At 40.0% G+C, this 19,724-nt stretch overlaps 1 protein-coding gene across 2 annotated transcripts; it reads left to right on the top strand.

Moving 5' to 3' along the window:
- The first annotated feature begins 15,553 nt into the window (after positions 1 to 15,553).
- On the top strand, positions 15,554 to 19,507 carry LOC111905812 (uncharacterized). 2 transcript variants are annotated; one of them, XM_052765550.1, is made up of 5 exons: positions 15,554 to 15,797; positions 15,875 to 15,936; positions 16,175 to 16,238; positions 18,880 to 18,940; positions 19,120 to 19,507. In XM_052765550.1, exons 2-5 carry the CDS (start codon positions 15,894 to 15,896, stop codon positions 19,267 to 19,269), a joined length of 318 nt encoding a protein of 105 aa, XP_052621510.1. In that variant the 5' UTR covers positions 15,554 to 15,797; positions 15,875 to 15,893; the 3' UTR covers positions 19,270 to 19,507. The 2 variants fall into 2 exon arrangements, with proteins under 2 accessions (XP_052621510.1, XP_052621509.1); XM_052765549.1 differs by having other exon boundaries at positions 15,554 to 15,936.
- The last annotated feature ends 217 nt before the right edge of the window (positions 19,508 to 19,724 follow it).

Consider the following 19,724-nt stretch of genomic DNA (forward strand, 5'->3'; position numbering starts at 1 on the left):
ATACAAATATATAATCAATAGTTTCCATTTAGAATTCGTCTTTTTTTTCATCTGAAACACTTCAGTGCTGAATAGTGAATACTTTGTGGTTTACAAGCAACAACAAAACATTCATTGATAGCCTTAAGTGGCCTACTCAATGCGATTTAATGCCCTACTCAAGAAGAATGAACCTGGTGATAATGAAACAATTACTCAAAGACAATTACATGCTTTTACTCCAGACTTTTTCATGCTCTTAGGAACATGAAGAAAACAGTAACTGATGAATTATCTTGTATCCAATGGTTCTATAGGAACCATGATTAGGTTGTTCAGAACCAATGATAGGAGCTAAAATGGTTAAACACATTTACCAATCATCATCATTTCAAGTTTAGGTAAACTGTTTTGGTCTAGGGTTTGTTTAGCTTAATGAGTTATTGCTATCTTTTTATGGGTTTTGGTTACTATGTTTCTTTTTTGTGCAAGATTCATACTACTATGATTCTAGATTTTAGTTATGATACACTATATTCATATTACTTTCATTCTTTTTCTTATGATGTCGTGCAGGTCAAATGAATAAAAAAGATTATCAGAGGAACTAATTGCATGAAAAATTGGGTATCTAGATTTGACTTCTTTTTCAATGCTATTCTCTTAAATCAATTGTGCTACATAATTCTTTAGGTTATTAATTAATGTTTGATGGATTGATTTAGCACTAACATACTTTTTTCTCAATTTTAGTCCATAAAGTTATTGGAGTTTCTACAATTGCCTTCCAACTGTTTGAGGAAAGGTCTAGCTCAAAAACCTCCATTATATTCATTTGAATAAAAAAACAGCAGGTGATGTAGAAAAATATGTTTCCAAGCCTTTATTTTAGATGTTAGTTTGCTAATTTATGTTTTGATCCCTTGATTTTATTGCTACAAAGAATCTCCAAAGGTCAAAAGAAGAGACTGTAGTGATTGAAAGGATCACCAATGCACCCTGATCACCTCTCTTTCTTTATCACTTTCTTTAAAAACCATGGGTTTTTGTTGTTTTATTTTGGTTTTTTGTTAGTTTTTTATTTGCTGGCTTATAATAAAGATGTAGATCTTTCTTTAGTTTTCCTAAACTAAAAAACGGTTTGATATTGAAATTTAGTTTTGCCAATCTCTTTCTTGAAATTTCTCACTGGTCATTTATAAAATCAATTGTTGCATTATCTAATACAAATTATTAGATATGATCTATAAGTTTATTGATTGTGCTATAGACAGATTAAAATTGGGATGAATATTAGGGGTGGTCTTGCCATTTGGCCTTATTTTCCTGTACAATATTGGACAGGCTTGGTTTTGGCAATTTTCTATTGATAAACAAGGATATGATTTGATTTTGGTGATGTTTCGATGTAGGTTTGATCTTTGGGTTGTCTTCTCCAAATCCTGTTTACTTGATAAATTGAAGTGTTGATGTTGCAAGTATGTTGGGGTGAATCAACCATGATTGAAGATGTCATATTGCTTCTTCAATAAGCTATTGAGAATCCAACAAATCGAAGATTTGTTCTTCTATTAGACAGGTAGGTACATTATCAAAATTCATATTGCTTTAGGTCTATCATATTAGGATTTTCTTTTTTCTTAAAGTAACAGTGAACTAATAGGGTTTTATTTGCTGATAGATACATGATTATGTTGTCTTAAAAAACAATGTCTGTTTTCAAAAAGCTCTTGGTAGTTACAAAGGTATCTTGATCAACCTTGAAAATTTATATTCATTTTTTTTCTTGAATTTTCTATAATATATGTAGCAGTCGTCTTTAAACATCCATGTTTACTTAATCAATTCACATCACTTTTTAGATGATTACTTTAAACATTCATGGTTAAACGATTGAATATTTCACTTTATTTAAATTATGAAAGTATGAGATATAATTATATACATGGATTTCCTTTTGATTATATATATATATATATATATATATATATATATATATATATATATATATATATATATATATGTAATCATGCACTTGTAATTTTAAACAATTTTAATTGAGATGGTTTAAAATGCCCATATATTTAGGAAGCTACAAGTCCTTAAGGCCTATAGTGACATACCATATAAGTTGGTTGGCAGATAACCCCACCCCTACCCACATCCCTAAGTTAAGTTCTTTAATTTTCTACCATTTTTTGTGTTCAAGTGGTGTTGTCAACTATAAGAAATAGCAATGTATATTCATATTTTGTGTTATTTTTGTTCTTAGAATTTATTTATATACTTAAATTTGATTTTTTGGTTATTCTTTTATACGAAGTCAGTTGCTAGGTATTATTTTTCTATTTTTTAAATTGTTAATCCGTGTAATACATCAGTTATAACCTATATTCTAATAAAAGAAACTTAAAAACGTCATATGCCATTTTCTAACATGTCTCTTCCATAATATATGTTTCCATTTAAACTATCTAGATCATTTAGTTCATAATTGGTTGTAAGTTTTGTTGGCTATGTAATTTCTTTTTTGTATTGTTTATAGTCCAACTTTTCTCTATCCTTTTTTAATAAAATTTATATTATTGTTCAAACAAAAGATATATTAGCATTTGAACACGGGTTTACTGTAACATCTCAAATTTTCAAATAAATTTTTCATTAAAACAAAACATCATTATTCGACAAAAGGGTTTATTCCAAGTTTGTTTCAAAATATAAATAATAAATCTCCAGGATCTCCAACAGTGGCAGTGTGTACGTGTCACGCCGGCGCCTTTCCACGGTCATCACTAGTACCTGAAAAACATAAACAACTAGTAAGCATAAATGCTTAGTGAGTTCCCCAGTATACGACTTACCCACATACGCCTTCCGGCCCGGACCTTTCGATCCACATAACATTGCCTTCCGGCTCGGACCTTTCGGTCCACATAACATTGCCTTCCGGCCCGGATCTTTCGATCCACATATCATTGCCTTCCGGCCCGGATCTTTCGATCCACATAACATTGCCTTCCGGCCCGGATCTTTCGATCCACATAACATATATCGCATATAAGCACACATCACATATAAAGCATCTACCTCTCTAGACATAGCATGAATATAACACACACGACCTTCCGGTCTAACAGTCAAACCCTTCCGGGTGAAGTATAGTGAGAAGACTCACCTCGTAGTACGCAGGCTATAACCTCTTCGAGCTACTCGCACACAATCCGCTAGTCCGCAGGTTCCCTATAATACCACAGCCCTAGTTAATGATCTTATCAAACAAGACAACTGACCCCTCTAAGATATATACAGGTCAACGGTCAATCTTGACCGGACTCGTCGAGTACAAAGGGTAACTCGACGAGTATAGACATCCTGACACCACTCGCCGAGTCTGAAGAACGACTCGACGAGTTCCAGTAGATCTTCAAGCTACTCGCCGAGTCTGAAGAACAACTCGACGAGTCCTAGTGAACCTTCAAGCTACTCGCCGAGTCTGAAGAACAACTCGGCGAGTTCTAGTGAATCTTCAAGCTACTCGCCGAGTCTGATCATTGGACTCGGCGAGTCCTCGCCATGCAGTCAATCCGCTGCCTCCTGTATTTCGCATGATTTCGAAGTATATAGATATAGGGCTTCCTGGACTTTCACATATACTATTACAGGGGTTTTTAACACTAATAACAACAATATAATCCAACTAACCCTTGATTGGGTTTCCTAAACCCTAAACTCGCATACAACGTAAAAGTTACAGATTTCGATCCGAAGATTACCTGGAAACGTGTTCCCTGTGTCTCCAAACCTCCAATACTCGATTCCTTTGATCACCACCTTGCTCCTCCTTGTCTAACAATCTCTTCAAGCCTTCTCAAGTCCTCTCTCTTGCTTCAGATGCTCACACACTCCCAGGGGATCTTCAACCGGCCAAAAGACGCGACATGACGGCCATAAGATCGTTATATACGATCAGAAATGAAACGGCTAGGGTTCAGCTGAAACAGCGTCGACTCGCCGAGTCCCTTATTGGACTCGTCGAGTCCAGTCGCGCGTCTGCGACCAAGACCATGGCCCTACTCGGCGAGTCGTGCACCAACTCGCCGAGTCCCCTCCTAAATGTGCCCCAAAAATAATTTAAAGAGATACCTGAAATTCCGGGCTGTTACAACTCTCCCCCACTAGAACTAGACTTCGCCCTCGAAGTCTCTCATTCTGCGAATAACTCCGGATGTTGCTCCCGCATTTCTCTTTCCGGCTCCCAAGTCATCTCCGATCCCTTCCGATGTTGCCACTGAACCAACACCAGAGGTATTTCCTTGTTCCGTAGAACCTTGATCTTCCGATCCCTGATAGCTACTGGTCTCTCGGCGTAATTCAGACTCGCATCTACCTGGATATCTTCTAGCGGAACCACTGCTGCCTCATCGGCTATACACTTCCTCAGCTGTGATACGTGGAAGGTATTGTTAATCTGATTCAGCTCCGCTGGCAACTCCAACCGATAAGCTACCCGACCTACCCTTGCAATTACCCGAAATGGACCTATGAACCGGGGCCCCAATTTGCCCCTCTTCCTGAACCGAATCACCCCTTTCCAAGGAGAAACCTTTAAGAGAACGAAGTCGCCGACCTGGAATTCGAGTTCGGACCGGCGTCTGTCCGTATAACTCTTCTGTCGGCTCTGGGCGGTCAATAACCTCTGCCTCACCCGTTTGATCTGCTCAGCCGTTTGAAGTACGATCTCTGTACTGCCCATCACTCTATGTCCCACTTCTCCCCAGCAAATGGGAGTCCGACACCTCCTACCATACAACAACTCAAAAGGTGGCATACCAATGCTCGAATGATGGCTGTTGTTGTAGGGAAATTCAGCCAGCGGCAGATGCGCATCCCAGCTACCCCCGAAGTCTAACACACACGCTCTAAGCATATCTTCCAATGTCTGGATCGTCCGCTCGCTTTGACCGTCGGTCTGGGGATGGTATGCGGTACTAAAATGCAGTTTAGTACCCAACTCCTCATGGAATTTCTTCCAGAACCTGGAAGTGAAACGTACATCGCGGTCCGAAACAATCGAGGTCGGCACTCCATGCCGAGATACTATCTCTCTCACGTACAACTCCGCCAACTTCTCTGCTGATGAACTTTCACTAATGGCAAGGAAATGTGCACTCTTTGTTAGTCTATCCACAATCACCCAAATCGCATCGACTCCCCTGACAGTTTTCGGCAATTTGGTGATGAAATCCATCGTGATCTGATCCCACTTCCACTCAGGGATCTCCAAGGGTTGCAACTTACCGTGCGGTCTCTGGTGCTCGGCTTTAACTTTACGGCAGGTCAAACACCTCTCCACGAACCAAGCAACGTCTCTCTTCATGCAAGGCCACCAGTACTCCTTTTTCAAATCCAGATACATTTTCGTAGCACCGGGATGGATCGAGAATTTCGATCTATGTGCCTCCTCCATCAAAATAACACGTGTACCGCCCACGAATGGCACCCAGATCCGACCCTGAAATGTCAGAAGTCCCCGCCCATCCGTAACGAACTCTGAAATTAACCCGACGACCCGCTCCTGTTTCTGCATCCCAGACTTCACAACCTCGGCCTGTGCCCCACGAATAGTATCTAATACCGGAGTCACCACCGTCAATCTCAAACATACGTCCCGCAATGGAGTACCCTCCGCCCTACGACTCAATGCATCCGCTACCACATTAGCCTTGCCTGGGTGGTATAGGATCTCACAGTCATAATCCTTAACCACATCTAACCATCTCCTCTGGCGCATGTTTAGGTTGGGTTGATCCATCAAATACTTCAAACTCTTATGGTCCGTGTATATGGTACAACGAACCCCGTACAGGTAGTGACGCCAAATTTTGAGGGCGAACACTACTGCCCCCAACTCTAAGTCATGCGTGGGATATCTCGCTTCGTGAGGCTTCAGCTGCCTCGATGCATAGGCTATCACATGGCCCCTCTGCATCAACACTGCACCCAGTCCTGAAACCGATGCGTCGCAATATACGACGAAGTCCTCCATCCCTTCCGGAAGAGCTAATACTGGTGCTTCGCACAGTCTCTGACGAAGTGTCTCGAAGGAAGTCTGCTGCTCGGGTCCCCATGAGAATGTAACACCCTTTCGGGTCAATTTGGTAAGTGGCACTGCGATCTTGGAGAAGTCCCTAATGAACCTTCGATAGTACCCTGCTAACCCAAGGAAACTCCTGATCTCCGAAGGTGACTTTGGTGCCTCCCATCTCATCACTGCTTCCACCTTGGCCGGATCGACCAATATCCCTGCCTGATTTACAACGTGCCCCAGAAATTGAACCTCCCGCAACCAGAAGTCACATTTGGAGAATTTTGCATATAGTCTCTCCGACCTCAGTACCTCAAGGACCTCCCTCAAATGTCCCTCATGCTGCTCCCTAGACCGCGAATACACCAGAATGTCGTCGATGAATACAATCACAGACCGATCCAGCATCGGCCTGCATACCCTGTTCATGAGATCCATGAACACTGCTGGGGCATTGGTGAGCCCAAAAGGCATCACCACGAACTCGTAATGCCCATACCGCGTCCTAAAGGCTGTCTTCTGGACGTCCTCATCCCGCACCCTTACCTGATGGTACCCTGATCTCAAATCAATCTTGGAAAACCAGGATGCCCCTTGCAATTGATCGAATAGATCATCGATTCTTGGTAACGGATAGCGGTTCTTAACTGTCACCTTGTTCAGTTCCCGGTAATCAATACACATCCGGTGTGAACCATCCTTCTTCTTGACGAACAGAATCGGTGCTCCCCACGGCGAGCTACTCGGCCGAATAAACCCCTTCCCCAACAACTCTTGAAGTTGCGAGGACAATTCTTGCATCTCTGGAGGTGCAAGACGATAAGGCACCTTCGCAATAGGCGCCGCCCCTGGAACTAGGTCGATACCAAACTCCACTTGCCTCGCAGGAGGTATTCCCGGCAAATCCTCGGGGAAAACATCTGGAAACTCGCGCACCACTGGAACCTCCTTCAATGTCTTCGGTCTCTCGGAACTCTCCCGCGCATCCCTCACATACGCCACAAAACCGTTACATCCCCGCTGTAGGCATTGCCTCGCCCTAGCAGCCGAACAAAAAGCTAATCTCGAACGGGTACCCTCGCCGTACACCGTAAGAACTCCCCCACTAGGGTCTCGTATAGTCACCAACTGACGCTCGCAGTCGATGACAGCGCTGAATCGGCTCAACCAGTCCATGCCTACAATGACACAGACATCACCCATCGCAATAGGAATTAGGTCAATCGGAAATGCGACCCCGAAGATCTCTAGCACACATCCCCGAAAAACCTCCGTAGCACAAATCACCCTCTCAGCCGCAATGGAAACGCTCAAAGGCCGACTTAACGGCTCACGACTAACGTCGATGTGCTGACTAAAAGCTAACGATACAAACGATCTACTCGCACCCGAATCAAATAATACTAGAGCAGGCATAGAGTTCACAAGGAAAGTACCTACACATATATTAACATAAGCATAACATTTTGACCTTTAATTAAATACATGAAAGATAACATACCTGCCACAACATCGGGCGCAGCGCGGACCTCCTCCGCAGTCAGCTGAAAGGCTCTCCCGCGAGCCCTCGGGGCCTCGACCTTCACCGGTCGGGTCTCAGTAGTCCGGGTAGTAGGTGTAGCTCCCTGATGAAGTTGCGGGCACTCGGCCTTCCGATGGCCTGTCTGGTTGCAGTGAAAGCAAACCATAAACCCCTTAGGGCAATCCCTGGCAATATGTCCGTCCTTGCCACACTTGTAGCAACCACTAGCTCGACACGCCCCCTCGTGACTCTTGCCGCACTTCGCGCAAGTGCGACCCTTCAAACCTCCCATCCTCGAATCAGCGAACTTAGTCCGCTTGGCTGCCGGCTGAGACTGGGCCGGCCGTCGATCCACCTGCCGAGACTCAGCCTCCTCCCTCGCTTGAGTCTCCAACTCAATCTCGCGCTTCCTGGCGTTCGCCTGAAGCTCAGTGAAAGTACGATAGATGGAGTTTGACACAAACTCCCGAATCTCCCTCTTCAAAACACCCAAATAGCGGCTCATTCGCGACTGCTCCGTAGATACCAGCTCGGGGCAGAACATTGCCCTCTCATGAAACTTCCGTGTGATCACTGCCACGGAATCAGTACCCTGCTTAAGGGTCAAGAACTCCTGAATCAATCGCTCCCTCTCTACCGGGGGAACGTACTCATCCCTGAACATATCTGTAAACCTCTCCCATGTCACCGCCGAAATCTCTGCCTGAGTGAAGTTCGCTGTCACGAACTTCCACCAATCCTTCGCTCCCAGACGGAGCTGGTTCAAGGCGAACCGTACCCTCAAGTGCTCCGGGCATGATCAAGTATAGAAACACCCCTCGATGTCGGCGATCCACCTCATAGCTGCAATCGGATCCTGCGTCCCATCAAATTCAGGGGGTTTCGTGTTGCTGAATTCCCTGAATAGTAATGAATCACCCCCTTGCGGCCTGGCAGCAGCCACCACTGCGGTAGCGGCAGCAACTGCAGCTTCAGAAATTGCGGCGCACCGCTCCTCAAACTCCTCCATCAACGTGGTCTTAATAGACCCAAACATCTCCGGGATCTCAGCCCGGACCGCCGCAGCTACCTCTTCCTGAATAATCTGACGAATCTCCTCGTCACTCGCACCGCTCGAACTCGCCCCATTGCGTGTGATAACCATGATGTCTCTGAAATACAACATAAAATCGTCAGAGACTCCACCAAGTACAATTGTACTCGATACGCGCCCTACCCAGTCTCCGATTTCCAGGGATTCTTATTTGAGTCTTCCACTGATCCGGTGCCTTCGATAGTACGGGCCCAATACTACCGACCACACCGTATCAGTATTCGTCCCAAATCTTCCTCCCCAAATCCCGAATAACGAGTACTCTACTTCTAGTATGCACTATTTACTTGCACGCTACCAAATATCTCATATAAGCAAACTCCCTAGACTAAGGCATCACAAAACAAGCAATTCTATTCCTATCATGTATACCTAGTCTTCTAGCATGCATAACAATTCATAATTCAGTGCATAACATAACATCGTAAGGTATTCTGGGGATCTTTACCGTTCGGACGCTGGCTGCTCGTACACACTGTTCCACCCTTATTTTTACCGTCTTGGCCTTTATAAAATGTTACGTCCTTATCATTTTTAAGAAAAAGTTTTTCCTCAAATCCCCGGTCTGAGTTCAGTTGCACCCAAAGGTACCCCCGAATCCCTCAAACCAAGGCTCTGATACCAATTTTAACATCTCAAATTTTCAAATAAATTTTTCATTAAAACAAAACATCATTATTCGACAAAAGGGTTTATTCCAAGTTTGTTTCAAAATATAAATAATAAATCTCCAGGATCTCCAACAGTGGCAGTGTGTACGTGTCACGCCGGCGCCTTTCCACGGTCATCACTAGTACCTGAAAAACATAAACAACTAGTAAGCATAAATGCTTAGTGAGTTCCCCAGTATACGACTTACCCACATACGCCTTCCGGCCCGGACCTTTCGATCCACATAACATTGCCTTCCGGCCCGGACCTTTCGGTCCACATAACATTGCCTTCCGGCCCGGATCTTTCGATCCACATATCATTGCCTTCCGGCCCGGATCTTTCGATCCACATAACATTGCCTTCCGGCCCGGATCTTTCGATCCACATAACATATATCGCATATAAGCACACATCACATATAAAGCATCTACCTCTCTAGACATAGCATGAATATAACACACACGACCTTCCGGTCTAACAGTCAAACCCTTCCGGGTGAAGTATAGTGAGAAGACTCACCTCGTAGTACGCAGGCTATAACCTCTTCGAGCTACTCGCACACAATCCGCTAGTCCGCAGGTTCCCTATAATACCACAGCCCTAGTTAATGATCTTATCAAACAAGACAACTGACCCCTCTAAGATATATACAGGTCAACGGTCAATCTTGACCGGACTCGTCGAGTACAAAGGGTAACTCGACGAGTATAGACATCCTGACACCACTCGCTGAGTCTGAAGAACGACTCGACGAGTTCCAGTAGATCTTCAAGCTACTCGCCGAGTCTGAAGAACAACTCGACGAGTCCTAGTGAACCTTCAAGCTACTCGCCGAGTCTGAAGAACAACTCGGCGAGTTCTAGTGAATCTTCAAGCTACTCGCCGAGTCTGATCATTGGACTCGGCGAGTCCTCGCCATGCAGTCAATCCGCTGCCTCCTGTATTTCGCATGATTTCGAAGTATATAGATATAGGGCTTCCTGGACTTTCACATATACTATTATAGGGGTTTTTAACACTAATAACAACAATATAATCCAACTAACCTTTGATTGGGTTTCCTAAACCCTAAACTCGCATACAACGTAAAAGTTACAAATTTCGATCCGAAGATTACCTGGAAACGTGTTCCCTGTGTCTCCAAACCTCCAATACTCGATTCCTTTGATCACCACCTTGCTCCTCCTTGTCTAACAATCTCTTCAAGCCTTCTCAAGTCCTCTCTCTTGCTTCAGATGCTCACACACTCCCAGGGGATCTTCAACCGGCCAAAAGACGCGACATGACGGCCATAAGATCGTTATATACGATCAGAAATGAAACGGCTAGGGTTCAGCTGAAACAGCGTCGACTCGCCGAGTCCCTTATTGGACTCGTCGAGTCCAGTCGCGCGTCTGCGACCAAGACCATGGCCCTACTCGGCGAGTCGTGCACCAACTCGCCGAGTCCCCTCCTAAATGTTTAAAGAGATACCTGAAATTCCGGGCTGTTACATTTACACTCTTAAGATGTTCATTATTATTGTTTAACAAGCATTTATTTTATTTAGATCAAATATTATGAACCAAAACCTGTTACAAAATTAAGATATAACCACTTGAAATATTCGTAAATATAAATGTGATCTAAAATTCCATCACAATCTAAATGGCAACGAACTATCTTTATAATTTTCTTTTCTTCCTATTAACACATTGTACTTTAGCACGTCTCTAGAAATAACATTTTGATTTGAAAAGTTCAAATTGCACCCTTATGGTTTTATTAAATTAATTAAGTGGATAATTAAAAGAGAGTTAATAAATCCATAATGATATGTTTTACATATAATTAAACTAAAAGTGTAATTTGTTAAATTAGACCACATAGTATTTTAAAAGTGTAAAATACACCCTATACAATATATAACATTAAAAGTCTAATATTATATATGTATAACTTAAACGGCTAGTCTTACCGTTAGTAGGCCTCATTCACGAAGCCGATCTATAAGGCTGGTATAAGGTTATGACCTATAAAATGGTCGTTTAATGGGTGTCCACTCTCATCCACCGCTTCCTGATTGGTGGAGGGTCGTTAGCCGAACCGGTAGGATAGGGCAAACCCTCTCCTCATTAAAAGTATAATGAATGTTAAAGTAACTAAATGTTTTACAAAATTCCTAATCTTAGTTACTTTAGGCAAAAGTGAATTGATGCAATTCCATGAAATTACACTTTGTACCCTTGCTAAGACGTTAGTGGAGCGTGTGTGGTTAGCCGACACGCTAAATGGGTTCTAAGCAAAGGTAGCAAAGGGTGACTCAATGTTTTTCATAGTTTGGTGGAGCGTGTGTGGTTAACCGGCACATCGAATAGATACTGTAACATTGGGGGCACCATGTATATTTACATTGTTATTCACACCCTGTTTTGTGATCCTCGGCATCCCAGTCACAAATCGAGGGGCATATCGAGAATTAAACATGCCATTGAAAAGTTCAATGAATCTCAAAAGATCTAGGAGTTTCCAATACATTTAAAACTTAACCTTCTTTTTCGTTTTTCACAATGGAAATTGGTAAATCATCATTTACCTACCTTCAAATGTTCTGCAAGTTGGATTACGGTATCCCTCTTCCAGTTTGTGGAATATTGTGTTGGGTCCTAGCCTTAATGTCTCATTTGGGTGTTTTATTAAGGACTCAATCAACTAAACTTGAATTTTCTCCCGTTTCATAAATGTTAAAGTCTGACAACTATGGTCTTCCTAATTCCGTTGGAAAACGTTTTCCACGTGAAGATGATATTCCATGATTGGATTGTGGAAATGGAAATCATGCTTTACTTCCTCCACCTCCTCCAATAATTCTCCCTAACCCACGTGTTTGAAGACTTGAAGAGTTCATGGTCACTCAAGCCCTGTTGGCATTAAGACACAAAGATGGAATGTCTGTGTGTGCACACATCTTAAAGATAAAGTCAGACATTGACAGATTAAGGATGTTGGGTTTCGATGTCTCAAGGAAGTTGGTTGTTGAATTGGTTCTTCAATCACTTCCTGAATCGTATGGTAAGTTCGTTAGAGAGTACTATATGATGGACCACGATGTGACCCTTATTGATTTGACTTAATTGTTTATTGATGCTGAATCAGAAATGATTTGACGCACTGGTTGAACAAATTTTTCTGATAAATCAATATCCTAACCTTCTATGGACAATGGCAACATTGGAAGTCCAGAAAAGTTTTCTCTACGTAAGAGAAAGGCTGAGTCTGAGATAGTCCCGTGTACCATTCTAGTAAAATCCATATCTTTCTACTGCCAAAAGAAGGGGTATTGGTTACGAAGCTACCCTGAGTACCTAAGAGATCTAAGAGATGAGAGAGTCAAGATGTATGACTCTTCTTTAGGTAAAATCCACTATCTAACTCTATTAAGTTCCCATTTGGAGATTCTTAATACATGATGTGATAAGATTGCATTTCGATGTTTTGAAGGATCGAAGAAAAGAAATGAAGCTTAATGGAAGGAACGAGCTGAGTCTGATCGTGAAGAAATGGATTACAATCGCATGGATTCGATGATCGGATTATGAGTTGCTGCCTAGATTTATGATAAATTGCTTAGGAATATGTAATAGCATAGTTTTCATTTGCATTGTAATGATATATTTTTTCCGCAATAAAATAAATTTTGATTTTGTCTTATTTATATTTCCTTGCAATGGCAATTGTGAAAATTGATTTCTGTGCGTTTCTATTATAAGCAATATTAAATGGATGTGATTCTTAGTCATGTTATTTATGATAATGTCGTAATTTCTAAGTAAGGAAAGATTCCCATCGCCCAATTTTCAATCGGACAGAAGCTTGGAATCATATGATTTGAATCATGTGATGTATGGGAATCTTGGTACTTAGAAATTTTAAAACTAATCCCTTGACAAAGAGTCAATTAAAGGACTAGGAGATCGAGTTCACAATGTTGTGTACTGGTTAAGTCCACCATAAATAACAACAAGATTATTCGTCATGATTTACTAAAGGGCTAGTATACGTGATGATGCTTACAAGATTAAGTGTACTTCTGAATCATTGAAAGTGTCAATGAATGGCAGAACGAATAACAAGAATCAAGTAGGCAGAAAGATAAAAGTTTCTCAAATCTAAGAAGAAGGGAGAGTACTTCTGTATCATGTTTTATGATAATCTTACAATTCATCCTCTAAGGACACCTTAGTGCACTAGTATGGCTAAGAAGAGGAGTCGGGAATTGTTGAGATGGTTAAGTTAATAAGATGAATCGTACTTCGTGCCAATATCAAATCTTGGAATCAAACTCTAAGATTGTGACTTGAGTGATATAATCTTAAGTGGAAATGTTCTTACTTTTGCATATTTTGGTAAGTTGTGATGTCTTGGATAAGACAAAGACCAACCTGCATGTAGGTTCTATCTTGATAAAGACACACACTAACTCTTGAATATTTGTTTTGTCAAGAAATTTTTCTTGATAAGAGAATCTTATATGTCAAGAGGTCAGTGGGAGTCTAAGTAATCTTGAAAAGGTTCAAGAACTAATCGAGAGTCAACCTATTTTTAAACACTAGCGCACGACTTAAGGTTTGTATCCTATCGTGTTGACTTATTCTTGTTTCTGTGCCATTACAGTTTGGTCAACTATGCATGTGAGTTCTATGAGTTCTCATGGGGTTGCATAGAGGCAAGGCAGCTTGATCAATGGAAAGTACATTAAAAGATAGGGGGTGAGTTGAACAATAACTTGGAAGCAATGGTGGGACCCTTGATGGCAAGAAATTAAGAATGAACAAGTTCTATCCATAAGAGTTTGGATTTGTCACAAACATTGTCTTATGATTATGGTTATGAAAACTTCACATGGATAGGAACACATACGCCACAAAATCTAAGTGTCATAAGGTTTCTCTCCTTCGTGAAAATGATTGTGAGGAAACGTTTCACTAAGAAAGATTTTGAAGATAGCATTATGTAATTTGTGTTTCTTGAATTCAATTATGATTACGACATCCCTCTTCATAGTTCGAATTGTGGGAAATGGCAAATGGGTCTGAACATTTTAGACTTGTTGTTATAAATTCTAGAATTGTTTAGACAAACATACACTACAAGAAAAAAGGCCTTTTACGACGCGCAAAACACGACGCTCTTTGATTTATGTTACGCATTAGAGAGCGACATTAAAAAAGTGTCATCTCTTCAAAAATTTTAAGGATTTAGGTCGCGCATTACTGAGTGCCCTTAAATTAGTGTCTGGTGTAAAAATATTAAAAACACGGAGGGCACCTATAATAAAAAGAGCGTCCTCTACAAATGTCGCTTTATAATTTTAATAAACGCGCCTCCTTGATAGGTAAGGGGGGAAACTAAATCCCCCAAAATTTTGAACACCCGCTTCCTCTTCCTCTCTGCTCTCTACCCTCCAAAATCGACTTCATTCTCTCCCTTCTTTCTCTCTGCAAACCCCTTCCTCTCCGATCGACTTTCACTTCCTTCTATGTGCAAACCCTAATCAAACATAACACATTTGAAATAGTAATGGTGTTGTGACTCCTCAGGCTAGAACATCGGCGACTACACACCTATCAAATAATATCTCTCATACTCATCATAGAAGAATGACATATATCACCATTGGTACATAAGATTAGATATCAACTCCTCAGGCTCACCGTTCCACCTCTTCCCCACCCTAATACATTTACTAAGACTCCTCAGGTTTACAAGCCCAAGGTTTGATTGCACTAAGGTATGAAAAGGATGCTTCTACCCTGCCCTATTTCTTCAGTCATTCAACAAATAAGGGGGCACGCAATTTCTCATTCATATCTCGACTTCATCTTCTCAATCAAGAAAAAGGATTATGATTTTTCCCTAAATGTGCGATTTCATCTTGTATTGTCAATTTCTACTTTATGCCTCTGATTTTTTCCTGTATCTACTTCTCATCTCTGTAAACAACTTTATTTCACGTTTCAGCTTATAGCTATTGGCTTAGAACTAGCTGCTGTTTGGGAAGCTATCTATCAACCACATGTAACAGGTATCCAATTATTAATATATACAACTAGGTTACAAAAATAACTTCTTAAAATCAAGAACCAACTATTTAAACTAACGTTATATAGTCTCTTATATGTGATGTAAATAAGCTATTGAGGTAGTTTTTGATCAATTTTAATTCTTTTTTTTTCTAGCTATTGAGCCAATTCAAGATTACAAAGAGAGATGGGGTTTGTCATTTTGTTTTCAGTTTTAGTCTTAAGTTCGTATTCCTACCCTTATATGTTAACTTATTTGCTGAATTATATGTTTTGAAAAGAAGAATGGAGTTGTATGCTCTCAAAGTGGTGATAATTCCAATAAATAGATCAAAAAAGAAAGGGGAGGAGCTATGCACTCCAACTGTTTGACGAAATGCTTGAAAGAGCCATCTCACCTAAGTCAGACCTTATAACATCACCTGACGTACACATGACTGTGAATTTATGGCCCTCACTAGAAATTTACTCTTTTGCAGTTTTTTACCTGCCTAGCTAATGAATATGAAAGAAGGCATATGTCAGCTTCCTCTATTGCAAGGTAATTTAATTCCATATCTATTGAGGTAGTTTTTGATCATTATGAAAGAAAGTAACAAATTCATTTTCAATCTATTCATTAAAGTGTAAATAAGCTTACTAAGATAAAAAATGATAAAAAATTAATGCTAATGTTTCCTCACCACAGGTCAACTCTATTTTATAAATTTTAACTTATAAGTCAAACTTTCCATTTATGTGATTGTACACTCACTTTTCACTTTCTATTCCTCTATCAGACATTAAAGTGCTTGGGTCAATTTGTTCAGAACTTTCAAAGCCTAACAAAAAGTCAGTTCATGGGTAAGTTTGTCTTTTTTTTCATTGTCCCCCTTTTCCAAATCAGCTCTGTTATTGTTCATAAAGCTTAAAAAGACTGCTTTTTCCCAGAGGTTTTGGTTCCATTATGGCAAACATTCTTCTAAAAAAAACTGAATTTTTTAACACATGATCATGAGACAAGTATCTTTTTAACACATGATTTTATATAATAATAATACTAGAAACCAGCCCATCCAGCAGGTCGTGAAGCTGAATTACTTTCTTTGTTTTTGAACTCCTCCCCATAACTAGAACGCCCGGATTTAGTGGTGATGATAGGGATATTAGGTGTTGTGTTTACCTGAGAGTGAGAACTAGCAGAGGCAGGAACCGTTGTGAAGCTTTCTTCTCCAAAACCCCATCTGGTGGTGCGGCCTTCAGCTGCTTGCTTGTTCTGGTGCCCATTGTTTCTTATAATCTTATTCTAATAGATTTGGAGTTTTTTGTGGGATTCTCCTCAGGAAATGCCTGCCATGAATTTTGTTCAGGGGAATCTTTATCAAATAATCCCTTTTCAACCTCCCAAACTCTTCCATCTTTCACTTTCTGCTATTAAAACTAAACAAACAAATTAATACCATTCTTTTTGCCTATAAGAAACCAACTGAATTGAAGAGGAGTAACCTAATGTTAACGGTACAAACATGAAAAAGAAACAACCCCATAAAGTTGTGTAGATTAAGTGTTTTACCCATTAACTCTATTAAGTAAAAAAGAAGCACGTTAGTGTCTCTTTATGCAAGCTTAACCTTAAAGCTTAACCTTATCTTAAACTTAAAGCTTCTTACTGCTCCTAGGTTAATTTACATTTATGCCCTTTGTTTTCTTTTTCATTACATACAACAATGAAGTAACTGATGTCTGTTTCTTTCTACTCATACATATGTCTAGTTCACCATAAAACTCCTTCATTGTAGCAATATCTTTTTTCCTTTCCTCTTCAAGTGCTTCTTTCTCCTCCTGAAGTTCAGTTACTTTCTTCAACATATCTTGTCCTCGTTTATTCTCTTTAAGTATTTGCTTACGAAGAGACTCCAACTCCAAATCTGACATTTCCACTTGCGTTCCCAACCTTGAAACATTACTTTTCAAAACTTCAATTTCATTTCTTGATGCTTCAGCACAAAGTCTATGATCCTCATTGTTTTGAATTTGATTGTTGTTGTTGTGCTCTGGGATTTTTATTAAATCAGCCATACTTCTATCTGAAAGTGAACCCATTGACCAATATGTGTTTGATCTTTGTTTTTGATGAGGTTTTGAGTTCCTTGAAACAGTTGTATTTTGATTAACATTAAAAAGCAATCTATAAGAAAAATCCAAAACGGGTGGCTATGATTCTGTTTTCCATCAGATCTATAGTCATATTGTAAAAATCATACCTTGAGCTATAGAACTCAAACGGACCCCAAACCAGTTCCCAAAATTCACAAATTGAGTTGGCTAACTTTCTTAAGCAGCCCAACTTCACTGGTAAGGACGTTATCTATGTGCAAGAATGGAATGTTTGCTGTTAGGTCTGATCCGGGTCTGTTCTGATATGTCATTTTGTTTTCATCATTTATAAGGCTTGGAAAAGGATCCAGAGTGATTCCAAGTTTCTATATGTTCTTGATATTATGAATTTAAGATCTGGAGCAGATGGGGTGTTATTTCCAATTATAAATTGGTTAGAATTGATCCAGACTCCAGATCAGTGGGCAGTCACCAGCTTTTACTAGTGTTGTGATTGTCCACAATGTGAATTTTATATCCGGAGCTTGGGAAATGCTTTTCATTCAATTCCAACTCTGAGACTTTCATTTGTATGTCCTTTACTTCTCTGAATTTTGGTTTGGACGAATTCTACTCACAAGTTGGGTAGAATTGGCCAACCTCACTTGACTGTCTTGTTGGAGATAGAAGTGATACACCTTTTTGTAGAATTCATATTTAATTCATCCTTTGGAGTTAGAAGGAGTTCTTTATAGTTCTGGAATCCTGAACAATCATAGTTTTCTATAAAATTTAGTTAAAGCTATGTTTCTGTTTTAGATTTTGGAGTAAATCCGTTTTGAACAGCAGGTCTGTTTTAGAGACCTTGCTGTGATTACTCTTTTCTCAACTCATAGCTTCATTACTTCTCCTTTCTAACCTTTAGTCCTTCTAAGATGGGTTTTAAAAGTTTAAAATTTTTGCAAGTGTGCTATTGAAAATGAATAGCTGTACAACTCTTTGTTGTATCTCAGTATTTATTATAAACTCACTTGCTGAATATTGCCCAGATCTGGTTTTGTAATTCGGGATCTGGTGGTTGAGAGTGCATCAAAATCTTTGCGTATGTTGAGAGAAGAATGGATATTGTTGGAGTCCTGTAGAAACAAAAAAAAAATAGATGATGATCACAAAAGAAAACATAGATGTATAGAAATAGAAATACTCACGATACAGTAGGAAGCTTCTCATGTATAATGACAAAAATGTCCTTTGGGCTACACCCAGGTCGTCTGGCCAAAAGATGGCTGTATTCTCCAAGCAGATAAGCACTAACCTGCATAATGACATTAGCATACAATTGTCTATATTTGTGTAGGAAATATAAGATATAATCTACATACCTTCACCATTGTCTCATGTATTGCAGGCTTATCAAGATATTCTCTAGCTTTGAGAGCTGCATAAGGCTAATGATTAAAAAAAGAAAAGTGAGTCAGTAGTAAGTCCTATGAACTTTAATAATGCAGATACCAATCTACATTCTACAATACCAAATTAATTAGAATATTCATGAATCATAATGGAGATTCTAAAGATCATCATCCAAATGCACCAAAATTTAGAGTAAGATCGAACCACTATTAATGAAGGTATTCTACTTGGCTAGGATGCTTGTTGTTTGGATATGGAGCCATGGAAGAACTTGGACCCTTCCGTGTTAACAGTGATGGAAAAACACTCTACCCCAACCACTATGCATGGAACAATGGTAACAAAAATTCCTTTAATTACTATGTCTCATTCACATCACTTATAATCTTAGTCCCTGTCTTGCTGGTGCATGCCTAACCCTATAAAACCTTTGCTTTTGAGGTACTAACTGTTTTCTCCTGGAATTTTTTTTGCCTGAGATTTTTTGCTGCCAGCTATCCCTTCGGGACCACTCTTATGTATTATGTTAAAAGCACCAATTCAGAAATTTGCTGATTATGTAAGTCAGCTTTCCTCTTCCTTTTTGCTTTTTATTATTTATGCACCCTTATGCCACAAATCTCTTTATTTATCATACTAAATATGCAACCATCCATTATTTTACTCCTAACTTGTTGTATAATTCATTCATGTCAGCTGCATATATGTTGCATAAAATAAATTGGTAAAAGTAGACATGTGAATTATGCATCTGTTATCTCAAATCTTACATTTATTTTTATTTCTGTTATTGTTTTTTCCAGCTTTTAGGTGTTGGTGTCAAGCTTGTTGGCAATACAG

The sequence above is a fragment of the Lactuca sativa genome, chromosome 7 (genome assembly GCF_002870075.4).
Source record: "Lactuca sativa cultivar Salinas chromosome 7, Lsat_Salinas_v11, whole genome shotgun sequence".
NCBI lineage: Eukaryota > Viridiplantae > Streptophyta > Magnoliopsida > Asterales > Asteraceae > Lactuca > Lactuca sativa.